This window comes from Anabrus simplex, chromosome 2, assembly GCF_040414725.1.
Source record: "Anabrus simplex isolate iqAnaSimp1 chromosome 2, ASM4041472v1, whole genome shotgun sequence".
Taxonomy (NCBI): domain Eukaryota; kingdom Metazoa; phylum Arthropoda; class Insecta; order Orthoptera; family Tettigoniidae; genus Anabrus; species Anabrus simplex.
Window position 1 is genome coordinate 1,118,609,784 of NC_090266.1, and position 27,184 is coordinate 1,118,636,967.

Genomic DNA, 27,184 nt, shown 5'->3' on the forward strand with positions numbered 1-27,184 from the left:
ACATGAAGTTTGCATCATAAAGTAAGAATTATTGCTAAATCATTCCTGTTTCAGGCATATCGGAGAGATGGTCATTTACGGTAAATAAAGCTCACAGCCGGTCGTAAAAACGAAACATAAGATTGTTTTGTTGCTGCGCGTGGTTTAGTGTGAACCCGGAAGAAGAACTCGTCTGAAATAAAACTATAAAATTTGAACCGCAAAATATCTCCACCACGCAAGTCATTGAACCTTGTTGTGTAAAATACCTGAAGGTGTTAAGAAGATATGCGATGGGATTGGTTGGGATGTCCATCTGTTGTACTTGAATGCCATTGGTGCATTGCTCCATTAAACTAGCGAAGGAAATCCGACAACTGCGGAGTGAACGTTTGACCTTCATGTCCATTGACTGGTGGCTGCAAGGCTCAGTAGTAGGCAAGCCTTGTACCAAACACCATGTACCTTGTAGCTCTCTGCCTGTTAGCCACAGCGCTTGCGGCCCCACTCACCACCTACGACCAAAGGCAGGAAGGAGACTTCAACGTTCACGCTCACCTCGAAAATTTTATTATTGTCCTCATTCCTAGTGGTAACAGTGGTCTCCTGGACTTCGCAGCCAAGTCCAGCCCTGGCAAGTTGAACCAGATCAAACGGCTTATAGGCCACAGTGATGGGTACAGCCATGTAAAACACGTGGAGAAACCGCCCGCCGACGCTGAGGTTATAGAAATATCCGGAGACAACCAACCAATATCTCCACCTGCAAGAAACATGGAGCCCCCGGTCAAGGACTCGGCAGAGCCTCAAGTCGTTGTAGCAGAGTCCCCGTCTGTTACTTTGACGAAAGACGAGCCAACTGTTGCGAACGAGAAGGAGCAAGTCAAGGTCCCAGTCCAGGAATCTTCAGAGGCCAGGGCGAGGGCTGCCAAGCTCGAACGTCTTCGGGAGGGTCTTGAGGAGTGTCTACCTGCCAGGGATGGGTCGGGCGGCTGTGCGTCTGCTCGACTTCACAACAGGTGTGTATACAATCTGTACCCGTTCTTTATGTGTGACTCGTTGGCTGAATGGTCAGCTTACTGGCCTTCGGCTCAGACGTTCCCGCGTTCGATTCCCGGTCGGGTCGGGGTTAACCTTAATTGGTTAATTCCAAAGGCTCGGAGGCTGGGTGTGTGTGGCGTATTCAACATTAGAAACCATCCTAGGTAGGGCCCTCATCTTAACAGACATGCAGGTTGCCTAATAGGCCGTCTACGAGAAAAAGACCCTCACCAGGACTCTCCGTAGGCCATATGCCATTATTATTATTATGTGCGATAATAGCGACTTCTCTAAATGACAGATTATCATTTCAACTTCTATTTCTTGACATTGGAGCATAAAACAATTTACAAGAAATATTAGTTATTGCATCTCTTTGTTGCCTTCTCATATTCAGAGTTACGTACACTGTCTGTTAGGTCATCAGCCCAGAGGTTGATTGGATCCTCAAATAGCACCACCAAAGGTTATGCGGTTATAAGGAAACCCCAAAAACCAATGGCAGCACCAAAATGAGGCGTACTAGAGAAGATGAGGAGTGAGGTAGTTTGCCATTGCTTTCCTCACTGGGTCAGAAAGTACTATCGCAGCACGACTGACCCAAAGAGCAGCCCCTTCATAACACTCAGATGCACTAGTCATGCTCTGAAAGTCAATACTCAGCACCACTCATACCCCAGCAACTTCCATATTGTCACAGCCATGGATGTTGACTGGGACTTCGGCGGAAGCTACACTTTACTCTGGCCTGTGCCTAGAAATGGATGCAAAAGTACTGTATCCATCAAGAAATGGCAGCAGGCAGTGTTACATACACTAGCAGACATAAATAATGATAGCAATAATAGTAATAAGAAGAAAGTTGAGCATTCCAAATACGCGGGTCTTTGAGTACTGGAAATACAAACATGTTCAATTTCCCATAATTAATTAATTGCACTTGGATAACCATTCTTGACAAAATTCTACGTACGACACGTACATTCAGGAACTCAGGATAATGACTTCATTAGTTCCTATGTTTGTATCTACCTACTTAGCGGTCCTTGTAAAAACGTAAAACCAGGAAGTCAAGGGTACCTAAGTGGCTCGTGACGTCCCTTCCCACCGTTCTCCTGCAAACATCACAGAGCACATTCGAACGCAGTCGCCTGCGTCTGTTTCTGGTCTGTATTAATCTGCAGTGTTGTAATTATTTAGTTCTAGTATGGGGAAAGGTATCTCACGACTGGGAAACTACTCAGCATGGCCGGGATACATCTTAGCACACACTGATATGAAGGCAGGTGGAAGTCACTAACATGAGCTTTAAGTCAAACATCTTCAGAAGAAATCATCAGGATTGCAGGAATTACCCTTACATCTCGTTCTATAGGAGTTTGAACATTCTCTCAAGACCATACATTCGTCCCTTTCATTTCTCTAAATGTATTGTGTTCCTGCATTCTAAACGCGCTGAAGACCATTAATAACGGGACTGAGGAAATATTTACTCTGGAAATTGACATGGTATAAACATTTCGTAAATGTTTGCAAATTGATTTGTAGACTATTCATTTCACCCCTCTGCCGGGGGTGAACCCCATGAGTGCAAATCCAAAGAATTTAGCTATTTCCCAGACAATTCAATTACTTTAATGATATATAAATCAAACTTGCTCACTTCTTTTACAATTGGCTTTACGTCGCACCGACACAGATAGGTCTTATGGCGACGATGGGACAAGGAAGGGCTGGGAGTGGGAAGGAAGCGACCGTGGCCTTATTGAAGGTACAGCCCCAGCATTTGCCTGGTGTGAAAATGGGAAACCACGGAAAACCATCTTCAGGGCTGCCGACAGTGGGATTCGAACCTACTATCTCCCAAATACTAGATACTGGCCGCACTTAAGCGACTGCATCTATCGATCTCGGTGAGGAGAAGTGGAAAACCACGGAAAACCACTTGGAGGATGGCTGAGGTGGAAATCAAACCCTACTCTACTCAGTTGACCTCTCGTTCCAGCCCTCGTACCATTTTTAAAATTTTGTGGGCCGGGAATGGAACCCGGGCCTCCGGGGGCGGGGGTGCCAGCTAATCACACTAACCACTACACCACAGAGTACAATATTATTATTATTATTATTATTATTATTATTATTATTATTATTATTATTATTATTATTATTATTCCCGTCGACAAATCAACGGCTTTACTTATGTCCGTTTAGTGTATCCCGTAACAAAAGTCGCTGTGTGTGAAAGGCAAGTTAGTGTAGCAATGAAAAGGACATCCCTTTGTTATTTCTATTTCTTTCGAAAATTTCCCTTTGATGGAATCCTGTGGGAAAATTCGGTCACTAAGTAATCCTGTCCCGCACCCGCGCCCCCACCGCCCACTTTCATTGCAAACTAGCTGCTTCATAGGCCTCTTAGTCTTTGAGAAATTTTTGTCTGGACAGAGAACAGAGGACCTGCCTCTTATGTATTATTATTATTATTATTATTATTATTATTATTATTATTATTATTATTATTATTATTATTATGTTCCCATGTCTACAAGTCTCCTCTATTTGTAACGTGCTCTGCGCTCTCGTTTTGACCCACATCTCTACTCATGAAATCATCAAGCTCCGAATCTTACCATCGTCGTCTTTGTCTCCCTCTACTTCTCTTACCCTCCATGACCAAGTCCATTATTCTCCTCCAGTCGCCTCGCATGCCTACCGGTTTATGAGTACCGATTAATCCACCGAGTTCATTCCTAAATCAATCTTTGTCTCCTCATTCGGTGTACCCCTCTGCCATTGTTCCCACCTGTTAGTACCAGCAATCTTTCTCGCTACCGTCATATCTGTTACTTCCAACATATCAGTAAGATGTAGCGAGTCCGCTCGGCTCTCCCTCCCGTGCAAGAAGTGGGTCTGAAAACAGATCGTTGTAGTGAGAGTTTCGTTCGAGAGCTGTCTCCGTTCTTACAGAATACTGTTGATCACAACTGCGAGCGCACTGCATTAGCTTTGTTGCACCTTAATTCAATAACACTTACTGTACTAACCATCCTGGGAGAATACACATCCTAAATACTTGAAATGATCTACCTGCTCCAGTTTTGTATTCCGGACCTGACGTTCAATCTTCTTATGTTTCTTCCCAACTGATATCACTCTAGTCTTGGAACTGCACCTATTTTCAAGTTCCACGCAGGCTTTCAGCACAGTCTGCCATTAAGACCAACTCATCGGCATGGGCTAAACTTCTTACTGCATTTCCAAGTTATTATTATTATTATTATTATTATTATCATTATTATTATTATTATTATTATTGATTTATGTACGACTCCAATAAAGAGTGGCATGCTTTCAGAAGCGAGTCCTGTATACAGTGTATTAGAACAGGTACAAGTTTCTGTAGGCCAAATATCCCTGCTAAAACAATGTGTTTCACGAGATTTCTCATGTTAGGTTCAGTACTTTGTCCCGTTGATTCGCTGAAGAACGCCACCACATGCAACTTCTGGCTTAACAGTGCCGGATTACCAAATAGGCAGAGTAAGCACAGCCTGTGGCCCCACACCTTCCAGGGTTCCAACGACAACGCAGTAAAATAACGTTCAATTGATCTTGAAACAAATTTACAATCAATCTTTCTTAATTTTTTCAAAAGATAGAAAAAATCGAATCAACTTAAAGAAATGGAAAACTTTACATTAAGGACTCTATAGAGACAATTATGTGCCATTGTAATGTCCCTTTCACAATTTAAAGTACACTGATAATATACAACAGGCTGGCATTGCTCTTCGTCTCTTCAATAACACAAGAACAACTCAGGTCACTGCCCATAATGGCAGTTGAATACGAAGAGAGACTACAAGCATATCTCGGAAGGTTTCACCACTAAAGAAATTGGAAGAGAGAATGTTTAAAGTATTCGTTTTTCTAAAATTATTTATTTCAAAAGAGGCACCTGAGACAAATCCCATAATGGCGCAGTACAATTATTTATTTACATTTGACAACAGAGAGAAAATTAGAAAACATCAGCACCTAGGACAAACATATATACTGTACAATGAATCCTAGTATAGAAACCAAATGTGAACAGTAGTAATGAAATGAAAATCCACAGCCTGTTTCCAATCATTCGACCGGGTCAGGAATGGAATGAATGAAGTCCCCATCTAGCGGCGAGGATAGGAAATGTGCCGGCTGCCGGAGCCTGTCGCACTCCTCTGGGGCAATGATAAATGGCTGACAGATGAGATGTAATGTTGATGGAGAGTGTTGCTGGAATCAAAGATGACAGGGTAAACCGGAGTACCCGGAGAAAAACCTGTCCCGCCTCCGCTTTGTCCAGCACAAATCTCACATGGAGGGACCGGAATTTGAACCACGGTATCCGGTGGTGAGAGGCCGACGGGCTGCCGCCTGAGCCACGGAGGCTCTTGAACAGTAGTAATATAATATATTAATGCAGAACTTTTCAGACTAGATATTTTTCCTTCAGATAATTAACAAGCTTAGTTTGAAATATTAACAATTTAGTAGCTTCTGGGTGTTAAATGCTCAGGAAGGCTATTGGAAAACTTGACAGAGTAATGCCACAAAGAATTAGTGCCATACTCAGCAGATATAGATGATTTGCAGTGTATTTTGGTAGATCCTCTTGTACATATGAATGTATATCAGAATTCAAGATGCTTTGAGTGCTGGAATAAGCTTGTCCATTTCTCAATTTATACAATGTAATAGCTGAAACTTTGTTTTTTTGGTATTTGCTTTACGTCGCACCGACACAGATAGGTCTTATGGCGACGATGGGACCGGAAAGGCCTAGGAGTGGGAAGCAAGCGGCCGTGGCCTTAATTAAGGTACAACCCCAGCATTTTCCTGGTGTGAAAATGGGAAACCACGTAAAACCATATTCAGGGCTGCCGACAGTGGGATTCGAACCCACTATCTCCCGGATGCAAGCTCACAGCATGCCTCTAACCGCACGGCCAAGTCTCCCGATGTGGTTAATTGTGGTCGGTTGGCCAAGTCTGAATTAAAGTTATGTCATGCTGCATCTTTTCTTAAAGATTATAAATCAAATTCTCTGTGTAAAAGATATTTGTGTTTTCAGCAAATAATGGCAGCCTGCCATACAACTGTAAGTTCCCGAAATAATATGACTGCTCTTCTCCGTTCGAGTATGGACTTTACCCAACTCTAGTACCTATAATGCTATAATACAAACCCCACTGTCGGCAGATCTGTACATTCTGTACCTGAGAGCTTAACCGACGTAAGTCGCATTCTACAGAACAGAGGAAAAACGTCAACTGTGGATCATTTTGCTGCATTGTGAATTAGTCAAATGTTCATCATTGTTCTTGATATATTTTGTGAAATTTTGATCTTTGAACAAGTATTTACACTTAAAATGGTTGATGGTTACGGTATTTCATTGCCATAAAAATAAAATTACAATTAACTTATGTTTATATGGCTGTAAGGTTCATAAAAGGTATAAAATGTGACTTAACGTTTGTTTAGCTCTCAGGTACAGATATATTGTTAAGATTTCATTGACCGGGCGAGTTGGCCGTGCGCGTAGAGGCGCGCGGCTGTGAGCTTGCATCCGGGAGATAGTAGGTTCGAATCCCACTATCGGCAGCCCTGAAGATGGTTTTCCGTGGTTTCCCATTTTCACACCAGGCAAATGCTGGGGCTGTACCTTAATTAAGGCCACGGCCGCTTCCTTCCAACTCCTAGGCCTTTCCTATCCCATCGTCGCCAAAAGACCTATCTGTGTCGGTGCGACGTAAAGCCCCTAGCAAAAAAAAAAAAAAAATTTCATTGATATTCTGCAAGGACTGTTCTTATTCCTATTCTTCTTTTCCTGAGCCGATGACCTTATGTTAGGCCCCTTTAAACAACAAGCGTCATCTTCTTTTCCTACCACCTTTTCCCATACCTGTGGTGTCGCGGGTGCTGACTGCGTCGCACATGTGGATTGGCCCTGTTTTACGGCCGGATGCCCTTTCTGACGCCAACTCTATATGGAGGGAAGTAATCACTATTGCGTGTTTCTGTGGTGGTTGGTAGTGTGGTGTGTTGTCTGAATATGGTGAGGAGAGTGTTAGGACGGACACATACACCCAGACCCCGAGCCAGAAGAATAAATCAGAAGCGGGAATCGAACCCGGGACCCTCTGAACCGAAGGCCAGTACGCTGAACATTCAACCAAAGAGTCGGATACTCTCATGGACTGTTCTCTGGATGACTTAATCGATTTATAAAATACGCATTTTCCAGCTCTGTTTTTTGTTTAATTACCTATCAATTGCTGCGATGCGTAATCACATCCTTTCATTACTCTATAAGCTGTTGTCTTTTTTTTTTTGTTCCGTAATACCGAGCAAGAGGCCGTGCTGTTAAGGTCGCGCAGCTGTGAGCTTGCATCCACGAGATAATGGCTTGGAACCCCACCGTCGGCAACTCTGTAAGTGATTTTCCGTGGTTTCCCACTTTCACACCGAGCAAACGCTGGGGCTGAACCTTAATTAAGGCCACGACAGCTTCCTTCCCACTCTTATGCTTTTCCTATCACACCTTGTCCATAAGACCTATCTGTGTCGGTGTGACGTAAAGCAAATTATAAAAAATAGTTGATGATTAATTAACATTTATTTAATAAAACCCATATTTGTCCGCTTCTGTGGTGTAGTGGTTAGTGTGATTACCTGCCACCCCCTGAGGTCCGGGTTCGATTCCCACCTCAGCCATCATCGAAGTGATTTTCTATGGTTTCCCACTTCTCCTCCAGGCAAATGCCAGGATGGTACCTAACTTAAGACCACGGCCGCTTCCTTCCCTGTTCCTTGTTTATCCCTTCCAATCCTCCCATTCTCCCCCACAAGGCCCCAGTTCAGCATAGCAGGTGAGGAAGCCTGGGAGAGGTACTGGTCCTCCTCCCCAGTTTTACCCCCGACTCAAAATCTCACGAACCAGGACACTGCCCTTGAGGTGGTAGAGTTGGGATCCCTCGCTGAGTCCGAGGGAAGAACCAACCCTGGAGGTGAACAGATTAAGAAAGAAAGAAAGAAAGAAAGAAAGAAAGTAAAAATCACACTTTAATTTTTTAAATTATATTGTAATTATTCAATAGTTTTAACAGCTTAAGTATCATACGTTATCGTACGATAATTTGTTTAATAATTGTTAATGTTTGTTTTTGTAATAAAATTGATTTGGAAAATTGTAGAGTGGTAAAATTAAAAACGTACTGGGAGATAATATGCGTTGGGGAAGGGGTAAAGCATGACTTTTGATTGTCAGTGACCATGAAGTAAGTGGGGGAGGTCGCCACTGCGGGAATAACGGATTTCTACGATACATATCCCGCTATGAACTGTCGTCATCACGTCATTATTATGCAAGGTAATAATAATAATAATAATAATAATAATAATAATAATAATAATAATAATAGTAATAGTAATAATAATAATAATAATAATAATAATAATAATAATAATAATAATAATAATAATAATAATAATAATAATAATAATAATATAGTGGCGTATGGCCTCCAGAGAAACCTAATGCTGGTTTACGGCTTCACTCTTACAGGAAGTCTGAGCGTCTGTGAGGATGACGAATTCTAATGCTAAAGAAGGCGCCGACATACACACATCCTCCGAACCATCGAAATTAGCCAGTTAAGGTTAAAATCCCCAACCCGGCGGGAATCGAATCGGGGACTCTTTGGACCAAAGGCCGGACGTGGAGAAGGACATTATGTGAGGTTTTACTTTTAAAACCTAATGAAGGTTGAGTTGGTATAAATGCCTACCTCTCTCTCTCTCTCTCTCTCTCTCTCTCTCTCTCTCAAGTGGCTTATACTTAGGAAAAAAAGTCAACATTTTTCTAGCTCAGGAACTGTATGAGACGCAAACTGCAATGACCGGAGCAAAGGGCAATTGTGTGAAATTGTGTTTTCCTTGTGTGAAGGAGGCTTGAAATTTTCGAATTATATTTGGTCCACGAATATGATCGGAATAAACCGTGTTATGTCCACAGATATATTTTGTTACGTTGGATACGATGGAAGTTCGTTGCAGGATATTCATGCGTTTACATCAAAGGACAGACTAAGCGCAGTAGTTGTGGAGCAAGCAAGATCTCAGTACACTAAACATGAATGTTTTATTTATAACACACAATATTTCTCGTAAAATCCGTAATTTCCTTCAGTTACAGGAAGTTCCATAATTCAAGTATTTCAGTGTAATTATAACAATATCCTATTACCATACCGTGCGAATCAAATGGTATTATGTCCAAAATGTTTTTCCGATTTTCATAAAATCCTCTTCGGAAATGATGTAATTTTCCTTGATTCCTCGGTGTGGTTATGTTAGTTTTAATTTCTCTTTTAAAAGTTCACCTTGCAGCGATACTCCTCAAATGCTACTCTTCATAAGGTAAGGTAAGGTAAGGGTGTGTTCTGCCCGAAGGCAGGTCCGAATCTCCGCAGAGGTGTGCCTGAGCCGGAGTTTACGTGCGGCAGGGTGGCCAGTTCCTTTCCGCTCCTCCATTCCCTTACCTCCCACCAACAGCGCGTGGCAACCCATCCACTTCTCGACCACGCCCAATGTTGCTTAACTTCGGAGATCTCACGGGATCCGGTGTTTCAACACGGCTACGGCCGTTGGCACTCTTCATAAAATACAGTTCAAATGTTTAAAAGGGCTAGTAACTTCCACATTAGATGGAGTCTCTACTAAAATTCGTAAAACATTTTAAAAAGTCCCTAACTGATTTAACGACTTATATCTGTATATATATAAAGCAGAATGTCAGAATGTCTGTCTGTCTGTCTGTCTGTCTGTCTGTCTGTCTGTCTGTCTGTCCGCTCCTTACCAGTGGCATATACTGAGGGCTACCAAGGCTATCGGTGAAGCCCAAGCATCAAATGAGACAATGGAAATCTTAAAGCACATTATAATGTAAGCACCTGACACAATGTTCCATTTACAAAACTTGAAAGCAATGAGCAAAAACGTCCCTCGTAATTCTGATTGCAAGGCATCGGAGACCAACATCGCAGCCCTGGCGGTACGTCTCTCTCTCCTCGACTCACCTCGAGCGGCTTGCTTCTGTATATCGAATGGATGAGGGGACCGAGGGGATAGGTATGCAAAGCTTCGGTCCATCAGATCGCCACTGCTAACCAGGGCGAGAGAGCAACCATGCGTTCCATATCACATATACTTCCTAACCTCATACTTCTGACTTAATCATATAGATAACAGAGTGCTAGTATTTCACTCCCGTCTACTTCTGCATCTTGTAGGAAGACACCGCAATGTCCGCTGTTATAGGAGTAATACAATTTTCTTTTTACGTAAATCTGCTAAAATGAAATGTAATCTTTCAGGTTTTAGTATTAATCTTTTGTTGTTGGAATCGAACCCGTGATCATGGGTCGGACACACCACTGATCTACCGAGAATGTTAATAAACCAGTGAACGACGTATAGGACCGCTTGTAACGCTGTAAAATAATTCCACATCCTCATTTAATAATAATAATAGTAATAATAATAATAATAATAATAATAATAATAATAATAATAATAATAATAATAATAATAATAGTAATAATAATAATAATGTGGTGCATAGTCTCTGGAAAGGCTTGGTGATGACTCAAAATGTCATAAAAGAGTACTAGGAGGTTGATTCCGAGAATTGGATCGGGGCCATCGGGCCAAACGCAAACATTCTACCCACTTATCCATAAAGATGGACTTTAGTTTGTTAAACCCGAAGCTACCATTTCCATTGATCAGGTGTTGAGTATTGGCAGTGGCAGAGGCCAGGGCAGTGAGTTTTGAAAGAGTATCGACAGCACAGCAAGCTACAGAGCTCCGGTGGCTCGAAACACTTACGGCTTGACATTCACTAAACCAACTGTCGAAAAGGAGTAATCTAAGTCTAGTTGTAGCCCACGTCTTGATCGTAGTATACGCCACTGCTCCTTACACAAATCTATACCGTTCCAGCAATCTGAACTAAGTTTTGTATACTTAACTTTTAGGACTCTGCGGGTAACTTTGTCTGCAAGAAACTTTAACAGCCCTCTCCATTTCCTAGATTTAGGCTCATTAGCACTTTAACATAAGCCAATATTGGCAGAATGTCGAATATGTCGTACAAGGCCGTGGAAAAGCTTATTTTAAGACTCATGACGCGAATAAAACACTCGGTAAGTCCCTACGGGACCGAAAACCATGCTTTAAGGCCCTAAAACACTACCCCGCTTTAGGAATCTGATGAAGAAATGACTGACTGTAACCATGGCAACATCAGCTCAAGAATTCTACGGAATAACACAGGCCTCGTGTTCGAAGCAGCAAAGTGCGTGAGTGCAGGCAAGGTCAAAGGGAGATTTGAAATTTCAACAATTAGTATAGGCTGATAGCCTATAGTAATTGTTTAATTAGTATAGGCTGATAGCCTATAGTAATTGTTTCTGGTACCACATTCCATATTCTTATCAGCATAATTATTGTGATAGTTTCTGGGGTTGCTGAGATGAACAGTGACACTCCAGATGTCGCTTAAGTGCAGCCCCATCCGCATGGGGGGTGAGAAAGAGTGAACTAGTTGAATATGTCCGAAATTAAGGATGTAGGCTATGTGTGTATGTTCCAGCTATCAACCAAACTTGGTACACATATGACTTCACATTTGCAGAAAAGTACTATGGGAGTAAGACACCTCTAGCACACCTACGGAAGGACTGAAATCTAAAAAATAAAAACGAAAACGACCTATGTTAGTGTTGAATCCAGAGTAATTGGAGTCGCCTAGATGAACTGTGAAAAAGAACGTCCAAAATTACCGAGATTATGGATGGATGTGTGTATGTTTCAGTACACAACTTAACCGAACTTGGTACACTTACAACTCACTGTCTACAAAAAATAATACTGTAGGGGTAATAAAAGGATTTTTCGTACCTGATTGAGGTGAAATTCTTTATTGTCTCGTTGATTGATAATTTTCGAACTCTTTTGTAGATTTAGAAATGCCGTTACGTGTATAATTTTAAGTTTCAATTTGCGATTATTTAGTTTCGCGTTAAATTACATCCTTGTGGTACCCCAAATTGGTTGGGAAGTAGTTGATCCTTTCAAAAGTAAGTGTTAATTCTATGTATTTACGCTGCGCAATAGATATGATGTACACTGGCACTGGCACTGGCACTGTCACCAATCATGTGTTCCGTGGTTCAAATCCCGGTCACTCCACGTGAGATTTGTGCTGGACAATGCGGAAGTGGGACAGGCTTTTCTCCGAGTTCTACGGTTTTCCCTGCCATCATTCATTCCAGCAAACATCTCCAATATCATTTCATTTCATCTGCCAGTCATTAGTCATCGCCCCAGAGGAGTGCGACAGGATTCGGCAGCCGACACAGTTCCTATCCACGTCACTAGATGGGGTTTCATTCACTCCATCCCTGACCCGGTCGAATGACTGGAAACAGATTGTGGATTTTCTTATTCGCTCGAGCGGAGCTGGGCACCACAGCTAGTAGAAAATAATATTCCAGAATATCTAAGATTTTCCTTCTGACAGTAATTTTTCTTACTTTTTTATTTTTATTTCGTTCTTGTAGAGATCATTTTTTAAAAATGTTGAATAACTTGTATGAAAGAAGAGTGACTAGAATACGATGTATCAACAGCCATGTTAATCCTGTCCATAAAATAGCTAGAAGCTATATCTCATATTACTCTGCCCATAGAACAGCTAGAAACTATATCTCGTATCAACAGTCACGTTAATCCTGCCCATAGAATAGCTAGAAGCTACATCTCGTATCAACACTCACGTTAACTCTGTCCATAGAATACCTAGAAGTTATATCTCGTATAAAACGTTAATCCTGCCCATAGAATAGCTAGAAGCTATATCTCGTATCAACAGTCACGTTAATCCTGCCCATCGAATAGCTAGAAGCTATATCTCGTATCAACAGTCACGTTAATCCTGCCCATCTAATAGCTAGAAGCTATATCTAGTATCAACAGTCACGTTAATCCTGCCCATCGAATAGCTAGAAGCTATATCTCCTATCAACAGTCACGTTAATCCTGCCCATAGAATAGCTAGAAGCTATATCTCGTATCAACAGTCCCGTTAATCCTGCCCACCGAATAGCTAGAAGCTATATCTTGTATCAACATTCGCGTTAATCCTGCCTATCGAATAGCTAGAAGCTATATCTTGTATCAACAGTCACGTTAATCCTGCCCATAGAATAGCTAGAAGCTATATCTCGTATCAATAGTCACGTTAATCCTGCCCATCGAATAGCTAGAAGCTATATCTCGTATCAATAGTCACGTTAATCCTGCCCATCGAATAGCTAGAAGCTATATCTCCTATCAACAGTCACGTTAATCCTGCCCATAGAATAGCTAGAAGCTATATCTCGTATCAACAGTCACGTTAATCCTGCCCATAGAATAGCTAGAAGCTATATCTCGTATCAACAGCCACATTAACTCTACCCATAGATTAGCTAGAAGCTAAATCTCGTAACAACAGACACGTTAACTCTGCCCATAGAATAGCTAGAAGCTAAATCTCGTATCAACAGCTACGTTAACTCTGCCCATGGATTAGCTAGAAGCTATATCGCGTATCAACAGCCACGTTAACTCTGCCCATAGGTTAGCTAGAAGCTATATCTCGTAGCAACAGCCACGTTAACTCTGCCTATAGGTTAGCTAGAAGCTATATCTCGTATCAACAGCCACGTTAACTCTGCCCATAGGTTAGCTAGAAGCTATATCTCGTATCAACAGCCACATTAACTCTGCCTATGAACTGGCTAGAAGCTAAATCTCGTAACAACAGCCACGTTAACTCTGCCCATAGAATAGCTAGAAGCTAAATCTCGTATCAACAGCCACGTTAACTCTACCCATAGAAGAGCTAGAAGCTAAATCTCGTAACAACAGCCACGTTAACTCTGCCCATAGAATAGCTAGAAGCTAAATCTCGTATCAACAGCTACGTTAATTCTGCCCATAGATTAGCTAGAAGCTATATCGCGTACCAACAGCCACGTTAACTCTGCCCATAGGTTAGCTAGAAGCTAAATCTCGTATCAACAGCCACGTTAACTCTGCCCATGGACTAGCTAGAAGCTATATCGCGTACCAACAGCCACGTTAACTCTGCCCATAGGTTAGCTAGAAGCTATATCTCGTATCAACAGCCACGGTAATTCTGCCCATAGATTATCTAGAAGCTATATCTCGTATCAACAGCCACGGTAACTCTGCCCATAGGTTATCTAGAAGCTATATCGCGTACCAGCAGCCACGTTAACTCTGCCCATAGGTTAGGTAGAAGCTATATCTCGTATCAACAGCCATGGTAACTCTGTCCATATGTTATCTAGAAGCTATATCTCGTATCAACAGCCACGTTAACTCTGTCCATAGGTTAGCTAGAAGCTATATCTCGTAGCAACAGCCACGTTAACTCTGCCCATAGGTTAGCTAGAAGCTATATCTCGTATCAACAGCCACGTTAACTCTGCCCATAGGTTAGCTGGAATCTATATCTCGTATCAACAGCCACGTTAACTCTGCCCGTGGACTAGCTAGAAGCGATATCGCGTATCAACAGCCACGTTAACTCTGCTCATAGATTAGCTAGAAGCTATATCTCGCATCAACAGCCACGTTAACTCTACCCATAGATTAGCTAGAAGCTATATCTCGTAACGGTACCTAACAGGGCTGAGGTACCGAGTTTTCAGTCCGTATAACATGGGCAGGTGACCAAGTCAAAAAATACAAAGTAGAAATGTAGCAATCACTCAGCACTGATCTGCACTTAGGGCTGTCGGTCTGGTGACAGATTCCCTGTCAGTTGCTTACTTAGTCTTTTCCTAAATCATTTCAAAGGAGTTGGAGATTCATCGAACATTTTCCTTGAAAAATTATAATCACTACATCCTCTTCCTGTAAATGGATATTTGCACCAATTTGTCCTATTTAATTACAATTTTATCTTCATATTACTATTTTCCATACCCATAAAAGCTCCACTCAAGCTCATTCGTCTACTAACGTCATTTTACGCCATCTCACTGCCTACAGCTGGGCTCACTTGGTCGGGCAGCTTTTCTCCTTACTCCCAAGTCGTCTCAACCCTAAGTTTGGAACATTTTCGTTACACTGCTCTTCTGTTGGAAATCGCCCAGTGCAAATCGTGCTGCTTTTCTTTGGATCGTTTCCAGCTCTCGTATAATGTAATCCTGGTGTGGGTCGCATATACTGGAACCATACCCCAGAACTGAACTACAGGAGTCCATTTCCGAGTACGTACGATTCGTAATCTCGTATTTATACGGGGAGCGTTTCAATGACATTCGGATCCTAGTGCATCCTACTGTAGAATCTTGAGGTAGCAGTGAGAGCATTGGACCGTAAGGATCGGCCAAGACACTCCAGTAACTCGGATGGACTGGAGAAAATAGGTCCTTTTATGTTCAAGAGTTCCCATTTACAACAGCTCAAATGCAAGAGATGTCTGCCGTAGATTTACTGGCGCGTTAAAAACCACGTTTAATGGCGAATTTCCAGCAATCTCACAGTTCGAAAAACCGACAGCAGTTTAAGGGACATTTAATACGTGGTATAACTGCTTAGCCAAGGTGTAATAGTGATGTTTATGTTAATAATAATAATAATAATAATAATAATAATAATAATAATAATAATTGTTACGGAGTTATCCGTGGTAGTTAGAGGTGAAAGAAGGTGCGGGCTGGAATAGGTCTCAACTACAAAATTAAAGTTAATTTAAAACTTTAACAAAGGTTATATTTTCTTTTCAAAATCAACAAATAACAACAACAGAGTAACAGATACCAAGTAGCAGGAAAACAAGTTAAGAAATTACAATTCGTTACAAGATTTGGGCTTCGAGCCCCAAGATTAATTTCTGAGCTCTCAGCTCACCACCACAATTGCTAAAGGGCAGAAAACCCCTAAGTACGAGGAGCACTTGCTCCTGATTACAATGTTAAGAAAAAGAGCAGACCCGCTCTCAATTTTACAAGCCTATCAAAGGCTACAACAAACTTCATTTCTATCTGCCCTTAATGCGCACAAGGAAACAGGGGTAATTAATACCCAACCTACGGGGCCTTCGCATGAAGAAAACAAAACATCAGGTTAAGTTACTGACCCAAAGTACAGAAGAGATTGGAGGCGTGAACTTGCACTACTAAATACACTTTTAAAACCTAAGTGGCTCTAGACCGAAACACAGGGGCTAATCCCAAGCTATGGAGGTGACCCGTATGAGAAACTTTAATATTTTAAGGGAGAGAAGAAACGGTTATGAAAACGTAGTCACCTCAATTTCCAAATGAAGGGGAGTTCGAGAGGGTAAAGCACTCTCTATCCCCGCTTTACAGTAATTTATAGATTTATAATTTATAGATTTTACATAGACAGAAAAGAATTTACATTTTAAAACGGTGGGTTACATACTAAAGGTTTCGAACCCTCCCCGAGAGTTAAACTGCTGAGCTAGCAAGAAATTAAGGTGTTAACAGGCCATTACCTTTTAGAAGACCTGCTGCTAGAAGAAAGAGGCGCTTCCCGCCCCCTGCTACATATTCACACACTAAGAAAGATGTTACTGAAGTGGCCCCGAGACAAGAAAATCAGCAGTTTATATGCCCTCGTGGAACATTCGAGACCTTTCAGGAATGAGTAGACACACCCTTTCGTTTTTATTGGATAACAGCAAAAACTAATACACAAGACGAGGAGGAAACACCTTATTGGTGGAAAATTAATTATATAAATTCCTGATTGGTTACATTCAAAACGGGCGGAAAGAAAGGATTTATATTGCCAACCCACAAACCACAGAACAAAATTTAGTAAAAACAAAACTTAGGAATACAATATTTCTTCCGGAGAATACATTCCTTTACACCAGAGTGCGTTATCACAGTTTTTGGTAGAGACATCTGTTAGAGAATGTCCCAACTTCTTGATACGGAGCAAACAAACACCAATCGAAATAGACACAGTTCAGAACACTTCAAAATTACCAAAGTGACATCTTCCGAGAAACCGTTGAGTTAATTCAGTTTGTTAAAGTTCAGGCTTTCTCCTGTAGAGGAGTTTCAACTGGCGCAATATTTGAATTAGCGGCGTGGAGGTGTACCGCCCGGTATAATAATAATAATAATAATAATAATAATAATAATAATAATAATAATAATAATAATAATGCCGGGCGAGTTGGCCATGCGGTTAGGGGCGCGCAGCTGTGAGTTTGCAACCGGGAGATAGTGAGGTTCGAACCCCACTGTCGGCAGCCATGAAGGTGGTTTTCCGTGGTTTACCATTTTCACACCAGGCAAGTGCTGGGGCTGTACCTTAATTAAGGCCACGGCCGCTTCCTTCCCAGTCCTAGCCCTTTCCTATCCCAACGTCGCCATAAGACCTATCTGTGTCGGTGCAACGTAAAGCAAATAATAATAATAATAATAATAATAATAATAATAATAATAATAATAATAATAATAATAATAATAATAATCTTTCTCACCTTTTACCCAATTTATTGGCGTTAACATTTGACGTGGATTAGTGGAGGGATATAATCACTTTTACGTGTTTCTATAGATGTTCGCAGTGTGGTGGGCTGTGTGTACGTGAAATAACGAAGTGTAATATGTCAATAGGTAGAATAACCAAGTCGTTGCCATCTTTTTCTCATTATTATTATTATTATTATTATTATTATTATTATTATTATTATTATTATTATTATTATTATTATTATTATTGTTACCGTGTTTTTGTGGTAGTTATGCATGAAAGAAGGTGCTGGGTGGTGAATAGGTCTCAAGCTACTAAAGTGAAATTAATTTTAAAATTTAACAAGGTTATATTTTCTTTTCAAAATTAGGTAACAACAAATAGAACAGGTACTTAGTAGCCGAAACACGATTGAAAAATACATTTACATAGGTACCCCATTTGGGGCTTCAAAAGTCAGAAACATAATTCTTGAGCAATGAGCCCAACCTTACAATGAACACCATACAACAAAGGGGCCGAAAACCCCCAAACATGCCAGAAACATTTGCTTCCAATTACACCCAAAAGCCTCCTTGAGGCAGAAACACAATTTTCAAGAAAGGGCAACTTCCCCCTAAAATACAAGCCTATCATAGGCCACTCCGAACTCCACCTTTAAGCTGTCCTCAAAGGACATATACACAGGGGTAAAATACCCAACCTACTGAGGTCTGTTAAATGATAAGAAGGTTAATGCATGACCTCTAAAATACAATTTGAGAGGAGGCGAACTTGCACTCCTAATACACTTTGCTTAAGACCTACTTGGCACTAGGCCGTTAATACAAGGGCTAATCCCATACTACAGAGGTGACTTAATAGCAATTTACATTACATTACGGAAGAATTGGTTGAGAAAAATAAGTTCACCTCAAGACGATGTGAGTGGGAGCTCGAGAGGGTTAAGCACTCTCTATCCCGATATGTCTTTTGAAAATAGAATAGATACCAGTTGTTTTTACATTTTAGGAAAAGGTTACATGGTTGAACGCTTAGAACCCGCCCCGAAAGTTAAACTGCTGAGCTAGCAAAGAAAGAAGTTATTAATCGGCCATTACCTTGTTGTTGACCGCTGCCGAAGAAAGAGGCGCTTCCCGCCCCCTGCTATGTACTTAACACACTGAAAGATTGAACAAAAGTGGCGCAGAGACCCAAAAATCAGCAGTTTATATCCTCTCGTGGAAGGTTCTAGGCGTTAGGGGAATGAAAACACCCGCCCACAATTATTTTATTGGCTAGGACCCCGCAACCGATACAAGTTGGGGGAAGATACACCAGAAGAATTTCGGGATTGGATACATTCATAACAAGGGGAAGAAAGGGGTAAATATTGCCAACTTAAACAATGACAGAAAGAAATTTAACAAAGAACAAACTCTTGAAATTAAATTTTCTCCAAAAAAATAGTTCTTTGACTCCGCACTAGGTTGCACTATTGTAGATCTTCAGTAGTGTCCTCTAGAAGAGAAAGTTCACACTTCTTACTTCAAGCGAAACAAAAACACATCAAAAATGACACAGTTCTAAAACTCCAAAATTTACAGGTAGTGACATCTTCTGAGAAGATAGAAAATTAATACCGTCAATAAAGTTCAGACTTCCTCCCGCAGAGGAGTTTCAACAGGCGCACATTTTAAATTAGCGGAGTGGAGGTATACCGCCCGGTACAGACCTCCCCCCCACCAAAAGTTCCTCCAGGGATGACACATGAAGTCAGTTTGAAACAAGGTCCAAGTTATGCTGTAGATATGAAGATTGATTGCAGAAGCATTTATAAGATTTCTTAATTTGGTTTGATTCAGTTTCAAAATTTTGTTGTTGCAGATGAAGTAAAGTCTTTATATTTGTAGAAGTTGAATTACTGAAGATAACTTTTTATACTTAAAAGTGAAGGAAAATTTGCAATGTCCACCAAATATTGCTGTTGAATTCCCATGAAACGGTATTAAGGTTGAACAGGAATGTCTATGTAGTTGGTGTAGGCTAAGTTGGATGGCCAGACCGGCCGTTGCAGCTTGCGTCCAAAGGGAGGCCGCTCGGACCCCTCAAGTACCCTGAGATACCGCTCGCCCGCACTATGAGGGGAGCAGAGGTGTTGAAACACGCCGCGCCCGCGGTTAACATATACAGGCTGCGGGCAAGTAGCTGGTCGTGCGCCGCACATCAGCCTTGGCCGGGAGGAGAGCTCCGGCTCGCCGTGCACATGTCGTCCTCGCTGGGGCCGAGGGGGCCCGTCCTCGAACCCAACCGCGGCACAGCGCCGCGCGGCTGCGGGGGCACTGAAACATTAAAGCTAGGCGGCAGAATTGTGTTGGACCATCATCATTGTTTTGAGGGCACAGGCTTGGTGAGGAGGTTGAGGGGTCAGCGGCGTGCAGATATCCATGGCATTTACTCAAATCAAGCCACAGTGTGTATTGAAGCAGGAGACGGGAGCGTGGTAATGGCCGAGGCAAGGACAGAATGGCAGTTTAACGGATCGGGGAAGGTTTTACAAGAGGCTTACATATAAGACCAAAATATTATAGAAGGGGCAGAAAGCCTAAAAGTTGAACTCAAAAAAAAAAATAACCTTCATATTCCTTTCAAATTATATGAAGCAAGTTGATACAAAATTTACACTGGTTTCACCTGTGACAGGTGAACCCTAAATATCCTCTCGGTGGCTGGATTGCTTACTAACAACGTAACTGGCGTAAGAAAATCGAGAATGATACAAGGCCCATGAAATCTGGGGGCAAGCTTGCCCGCGGGAACAAAATTCTTGACCATTACCTGGTCACCTACATTCAAAGTGGTGGGTCTCCGTCCACGATCATACCTTTCCCTGACCTTTTCGTGAGACACTTTAAGATTGGCTTTAGCCTTCTTCCAAAGATCTTTAATATTATCCGGATCTATTGTCTCGGGTAGAATGTCACTCAGAGACCAGAGGTTAGAGAGCGGCGAGTTGGGAACAAACTTGAACATCAAAGAAGCTGGAGTGAATTTATGTGATTCATGAACCGCCGAATTCAAAGCAAAAGCTAACCAATGCAGGGACGTGTCCCACCTGGAATGATCATCATGATGATAGGCAATCAGTGCGGACCTGAGATTACGATTAACCCGTTCAGCCAGAGATGGTTGAGGGTAATACGCCGAAGTAGTTACATGAGAGATGGATAAGTCAAAACAGAATTTACGAAATAAATTAGATGTAAAAGCCTTAGCATTATCAGATACAATATATTGGCACGGACCAAAAGAAGCAAAAATAGAATTTAGGCAAGTAATGGTGGACTGAGCGGTAGCCAGCTTAGTCGGAAATAACCAGGAAAATCTGGTAAAACAATCTACACATACAAAGATGAATTTGTTGGCATTTCCCTTCGACTGGGGGAAGGGTCCTACATAATCAATATACAGGGGTTCCATGGGGCGCGATGCTTGATGCGAAGACAAAAGGCCTACCTTGGTGGACATGGTTGGTTTACTAATCAAACAGGATTTACAAGCCTTTACTAGTTCACGGATTTCACCGTCCATACCTTTCCAGATGAACATTTCACGAATCTTTTCACGAGTTTTAAAGATACCCAGATGCCCTCCTAATGGGGTTTCATGATAATACTTGAAGATCATAGGCACAAGAACAGCTGGAACGACAACTTTCATCATCTTATCATGCCTCGAAGGGCAACATAAAACACCATTCCTCAGAACATAAGGGACAACATGTTCCCCAGAAGAAAGGGTTTCCATTATCGGAGCCAGCGTCGGATCTTCATGTTGGTATTTCTCGATATCCCTAAAGAGCATGGGGGCATCAGTTAAGATGGCATTAACATCAAATAGTGTGGACTCGGGAGGTGATGAACGGTCGACCGGTTCATGGTTCTCAACGTCGTTTGAAAACATACGACTGAGCCCATCAGCAACAACATTTTCAGTACCTCTGATATGCCTGACATCGAATTGGAAGGCAGAAATACGGATGGCCCAACGGGCTATACGACCAGTACGACGCGGCCTACCTAAGACCCAGCTTAAGGCTTGATTATCTGTCTCCAGGTCGAATTTAACATGTTCCAGATAGAGACGGAACTTCTCTAAGGCGAATAAGACTGCCAAACCTTCGAGCTCATAGATGGAATACTTGGCTTCTTGAGCCGACAAGGTCCTAGATGCATAGGCGATGGGTCGCCTCCCTAGTTCAGTCTCTTGAAGAAGGACTGCCGCTACAGCTGACGACGACGCGTCGGTTTGGACGATGAATTTCTTCGAGAAATCAGGCATAGCAAGTACAGGGGCATTACAAAGTGCTAATTTAAGGTCTTCAAAAACGGCTTGTTGAGAAGGTCCCCACTCAAATTTGATGCCTTTTCTACGAAGAAGATTTAAGGGTGCCGCTCTATTAGCGAAATTAGGAATAAACTTCCTGAAGAAATTTACCATACCAATGAACCTGGCGATGCCTTTAATGTCCTTGGGAGGTTTAAAATCACGGATGGCCTGTGTTCTAGAATGATCGACAGCTACACCATCAGGTGACACAATATGCCCTAGGAAAGACATAGAGGGCTTAGCAAAGGCAACCTTGGACAACTTAACCGTTAACCCAGCCTTACGAAGGCGATCGAGAACTTCTCGCAGATGATCTAGATGCTCTTCAAAAGTCTCTGAAAATACGACGACATCATCCAAGTAGTGATATAGGTACTCAAATTTGATGTCGGAGAAGACCCTATCTAATAGCCTAGTGAGTACAGCTGCTCCCGTGGGGAGCCCGAAAGGCACGCGGTTGTATTCATATAAATTCCAGTCCGTGGCAAACGCTGTAAGGTGTTTAGACTCTTCGGCAAGGGGAATTTGATTGTAGGCCTGATTTAAGTCCAAGATAGTAAAGAACTTGGCCTTACGAAACCATGAAAAACAAGAATGAAGGTCAGGAAGGGGCACAGATTGCAACACCACCTTCCGATTGAGAGCCCTATAATCAATGACAGGCCTGAAGCCTCCTTGGGGTTTCGGAACTAGAAAAATAGGCGAAGAATACGCCGACTTAGAGGGCCTAATAATACCATCCTTCAACATCTGATCGATAATTTCTTTCAGAGCCTTCATTTTAGGTGGAGATAGCCTATACGGTGGAAAACGGACAGGAATCGAATCCGTGACCTCAATTTTGTATTCGATCAGGTCAGTAACACCAAGAGTATCAGAAAACACCTCGGGAAACGACTGACACAATTTGCGAATACTATCAGCCTGCTCCTCAGGTAGATGTCTAAGGTCTAACAACATCTCATCCTGGGTAGGCGAAATAGAAGAACATGATGCAGAGTTACACTTTAATAAAGGGATGTTACAATTAGAGGCAAATTTGAAAGTGCAAGACCTACTCTGCAGATCGAGCACAAGACCAGTGTGAGAAATAAAGTCCGCTCCCAATATAATGGGGCAAGACAAGAGCTTGGCCACAAACAATTTAACTCTCCAAGTGAATTTAAAAATACGAATTTTGACCAATAAGGAACCTAGAATTTCTAATGGGGATGAATTAGCCGAGACATATTGCACAGGAGATGAGACATAGTCAGGTAGTTAACAAACAGATTTCAATTTAGAATACCATTCAGCCGAAATAATCGAACAAACACTGCCTGAATCTAAGAGAGCTGTAATAGGCTCGTTATTTAACTCAATCTTAAGAAAAGGAACCGGTGCGGGGGAATCCGCCGCAATCCTAAGACACTCTTTGGGACCTTCAAAAGATAAATTTGAAAATTGCTCGTTCCCTGAATTTACAACCTGTTTACCAGGGGCTGAGTCTCGGGAAGATGGATTAGTCGACTCAGCCGAAGCCACTAGTCACTTTTTATTATTGGCATAGGTAGAATTTGCACCAGAAGTTGAGCAGGAGGGGGTGCTATTCGAGTTTGGGCAATTCTTGGCGATATGTGAGAAGGCCCCACATTTAAAACAGCCTTGTGCTGAACCAGCTCCATTATTTGCCCTACTACTTTTGACCAATGGACATTTATTGCGAAGATGGTCAGGCGACCCGCAAGCATAACATTTACGGGGTGTGACTGGTCGGCGAGGTGGAGGCCGAGTATTACTAAACGAAGGAGGGGGTTCTTTTGCCACACGCAAGGAATCGGCGTACCTAACTCCTTCCGCTGAGACGGCCAATGCTTCAAGTTCAGAGAAAGTTTGCGGGCACGCCGCGAAACACAAGTATGACCTATAAGATGGTGAAATGCCTTCTACAATAGCCTGTACAATCTGATCTTCAGGAAAATGAAGGGCAAACACCCTAGTGTAAAACTTAATGTCCTGTATGAAATCAGCCAAGTTTTCATCCAAGCGCTGTACACGATAATAGTACTTCTGAATAAGGGAGGACCTGGCCCTAGCCGGGATGAAGTTAGCTAGCAAGTGGGCATGGAAATCCTCGATAGATGATTGCTCGGCAATGGCTCTTACGATTTTATCAGAGAGAATACCAATAGCATAAGGATAGATGATTTGCAAAATTTGACATGGAGAAAGAGAAAACACGAGGGCATGATCCTGAAATTCAACCAGAAATCTTAAAAATGAAATTACTTCACTGGTGGTATTAACCGAAAACTTAGAGATACCTCTGAGCAACATTGCCAATGGATGAGGCAAGCTGCTAAACCCGGGTGACATAGTAGGTAAAGGTTTCAATGGCAAGGAAGTTAATTCAGAACGGATGTTACTCAACGATGCACGGCGTTCAGGCTCGTTGTCCAATGGGGCAGAGATAGTTTGAGCAGCAACGGTTATCCTATTAACTTCTCCCTTGGGAGGCGCTTCCTCACTACCTGCATTCACTATGGTGGGTTGATCAGATTTGGGAGGAACTTCCCCAGTCAACAATAGAGTGACCTTACTAGATAATTCGGAAATATTTTCCAGGAGCGTACTAGCTTCCTTCCTCTGAACGTCATTCAGTTTTAGAGACAACAGATCGTTAACCCTATTCGAAAAATGATATAGCCTGCCTTGCACACGCTTAATTTGATTAGGAGACGGATCATTTTCATCAAAAAAACTAACTACAGAAGCTAGCCCAGTAATATTCTCGACGATCGTGGAAAGAGAGTCATCAATTTCTTTCTCTCCCAAATTGGGGATGGAAATGGGCAAATCTAGGGACTCTCTAAGCTTGTTAGTGTCTACTGCAACCGTGCCTCCAGATTGCACATTTCTGATAGTTAATTCATAGATCAACTCCTCTTTGCGCAAATAATTAAGATGGAGAACATCGCGAGGGCCTGGCATGATGCCAGAACAATTTTGAAAAAGTCAAAAAATTCCAGCAACTGAGAAAATGGTTAGAGTTCGGATCAAAACAATGTGTATCCGTCAAAAGGGGCTAAATTGAGACCCATTCAACCACGCTCTGCTACCACTTGTTACCGTGTTTTTGTGGTAGTTATGCATGAAAGAAGGTGCTGGGTGGTGAATAGGTCTCAAGCTACTAAAGTGAAATTAATTTTAAAATTTAACAAGGTTATATTTTCTTTTCAAAATTAGGTAACAACAAATAGAACAGGTACTTAGTAGCCGAAACACGATTGAAAAATACATTTACATAGGTACCCCATTTGGGGCTTCAAAAGTCAGAAACATAATTCTTGAGCAATGAGCCCAACCTTACAATGAACACCATACAACAAAGGGGCCGAAAACCCCCAAACATGCCAGAAACATTTGCTTCCAATTACACCCAAAAGCCTCCTTGAGGCAGAAACACAATTTTCAAGAAAGGGCAACTTCCCCCTAAAATACAAGCCTATCATAGGCCACTCCGAACTCCACCTTTAAGCTGTCCTCAAAGGACATATACACAGGGGTAAAATACCCAACCTACTGAGGTCTGTTAAATGATAAGAAGGTTAATGCATGACCTCTAAAATACAATTTGAGAGGAGGCGAACTTGCACTCCTAATACACTTTGCTTAAGACCTACTTGGCACTAGGCCGTTAATACAAGGGCTAATCCCATACTACAGAGGTGACTTAATAGCAATTTACATTACATTACGGAAGAATTGGTTGAGAAAAATAAGTTCACCTCAAGACGATGTGAGTGGGAGCTCGAGAGGGTTAAGCACTCTCTATCCCGATATGTCTTTTGAAAATAGAATAGATACCAGTTGTTTTTACATTTTAGGAAAAGGTTACATGGTTGAACGCTTAGAACCCGCCCCGAAAGTTAAACTGCTGAGCTAGCAAAGAAAGAAGTTATTAATCGGCCATTACCTTGTTGTTGACCGCTGCCGAAGAAAGAGGCGCTTCCCGCCCCCTGCTATGTACTTAACACACTGAAAGATGGAACAAAAGTGGCGCAGAGACCCAAAAATCAGCAGTTTATATCCTCTCGTGGAAGGTTCTAGGCGTTAGGGGAATGAAAACACCCGCCCACAATTATTTTATTGGCTAGGACCCCGCAACCGATACAAGTTGGGGGAAGATACACCAGAAGAATTTCGGGATTGGATACATTCATAACAAGGGGAAGAAAGGGGTAAATATTGCCAACTTAAACAATGACAGAAAGAAATTTAACAAAGAACAAACTCTTGAAATTAAATTTTCTCCAAAAAAATAGTTCTTTGACTCCGCACTAGGTTGCACTATTGTAGATCTTCAGTAGTGTCCTCTAGAAGAGAAAGTTCACACTTCTTACTTCAAGCGAAACAAAAACACATCAAAAATGACACAGTTCTAAAACTCCAAAATTTACAGGTAGTGACATCTTCTGAGAAGATAGAAAATTAATACCGTCAATAAAGTTCAGACTTCCTCCCGCAGAGGAGTTTCAACAGGCGCACATTTTAAATTAGCGGAGTGGAGGTGTACCGCCCGGTACAATTATTATTATTATTATTATTATTATTATTATTATTATTATTATGTGACTAATATGAACAGAGAGGCATAGACATATTCTCTAAAGTCGACTCCATTTTTTCACAGATAATTAATTTTCAAAATGTCAAGAGCGTCTTGAAATCACAAATTTAGCATTTTATAGCGTTTTGAATAAAAACATCGCGGAACTTCTCTACCCCTCGCCATCATCGGTGCCAACTCGAATAGTTACTAATAAAAGTCACTAAACATTACCAATAGTATAAACATGATCTCAATGGTAATTGCAATAATGAAGATTTACCCGCTACTGCTAAATGGTTTCATTCCTCAACTGAAGGCGGAGGCGGGCTTTCTAGACGGTGACGCCGTCTCTCGGGCCAGGAGATGTGCGATGCAGGTGAGAGGGGATGCGGCCGCAGCCTATACTAGGAACTGTCCCGGCATTCACCTTAGTGCAGGAGAATGAAAAACCATTCTCAGGCCTGCCGACGGTGGGAAGCAGCCCCTCTCCGTCTCCCGAATACAGAGGCGTAGAGCCACCCCTCCTCTGCTCGGTTGGCTGGTCGGAGTGCAGAGCTGTCGGAC

The 27,184-nt window shown here is 42.0% G+C and overlaps 1 protein-coding gene across 1 annotated transcript in view; it reads left to right on the plus strand.

The window, feature by feature from the left end:
- The first annotated feature begins 423 nt into the window (after nucleotides 1-423).
- Nucleotides 424-27,184, plus strand: part of LOC136863326 (uncharacterized) — a 31,415-nt gene continuing 4,654 nt past the window's right edge. Inside the window, exon 1 of the mRNA XM_067139713.2 lies at nucleotides 424-998. Coding sequence (XP_066995814.1) covers nucleotides 439-998 — 560 coding nt within the window. The 5' untranslated portion in view covers nucleotides 424-438. The remainder of the gene's footprint in view (nucleotides 999-27,184) is intronic.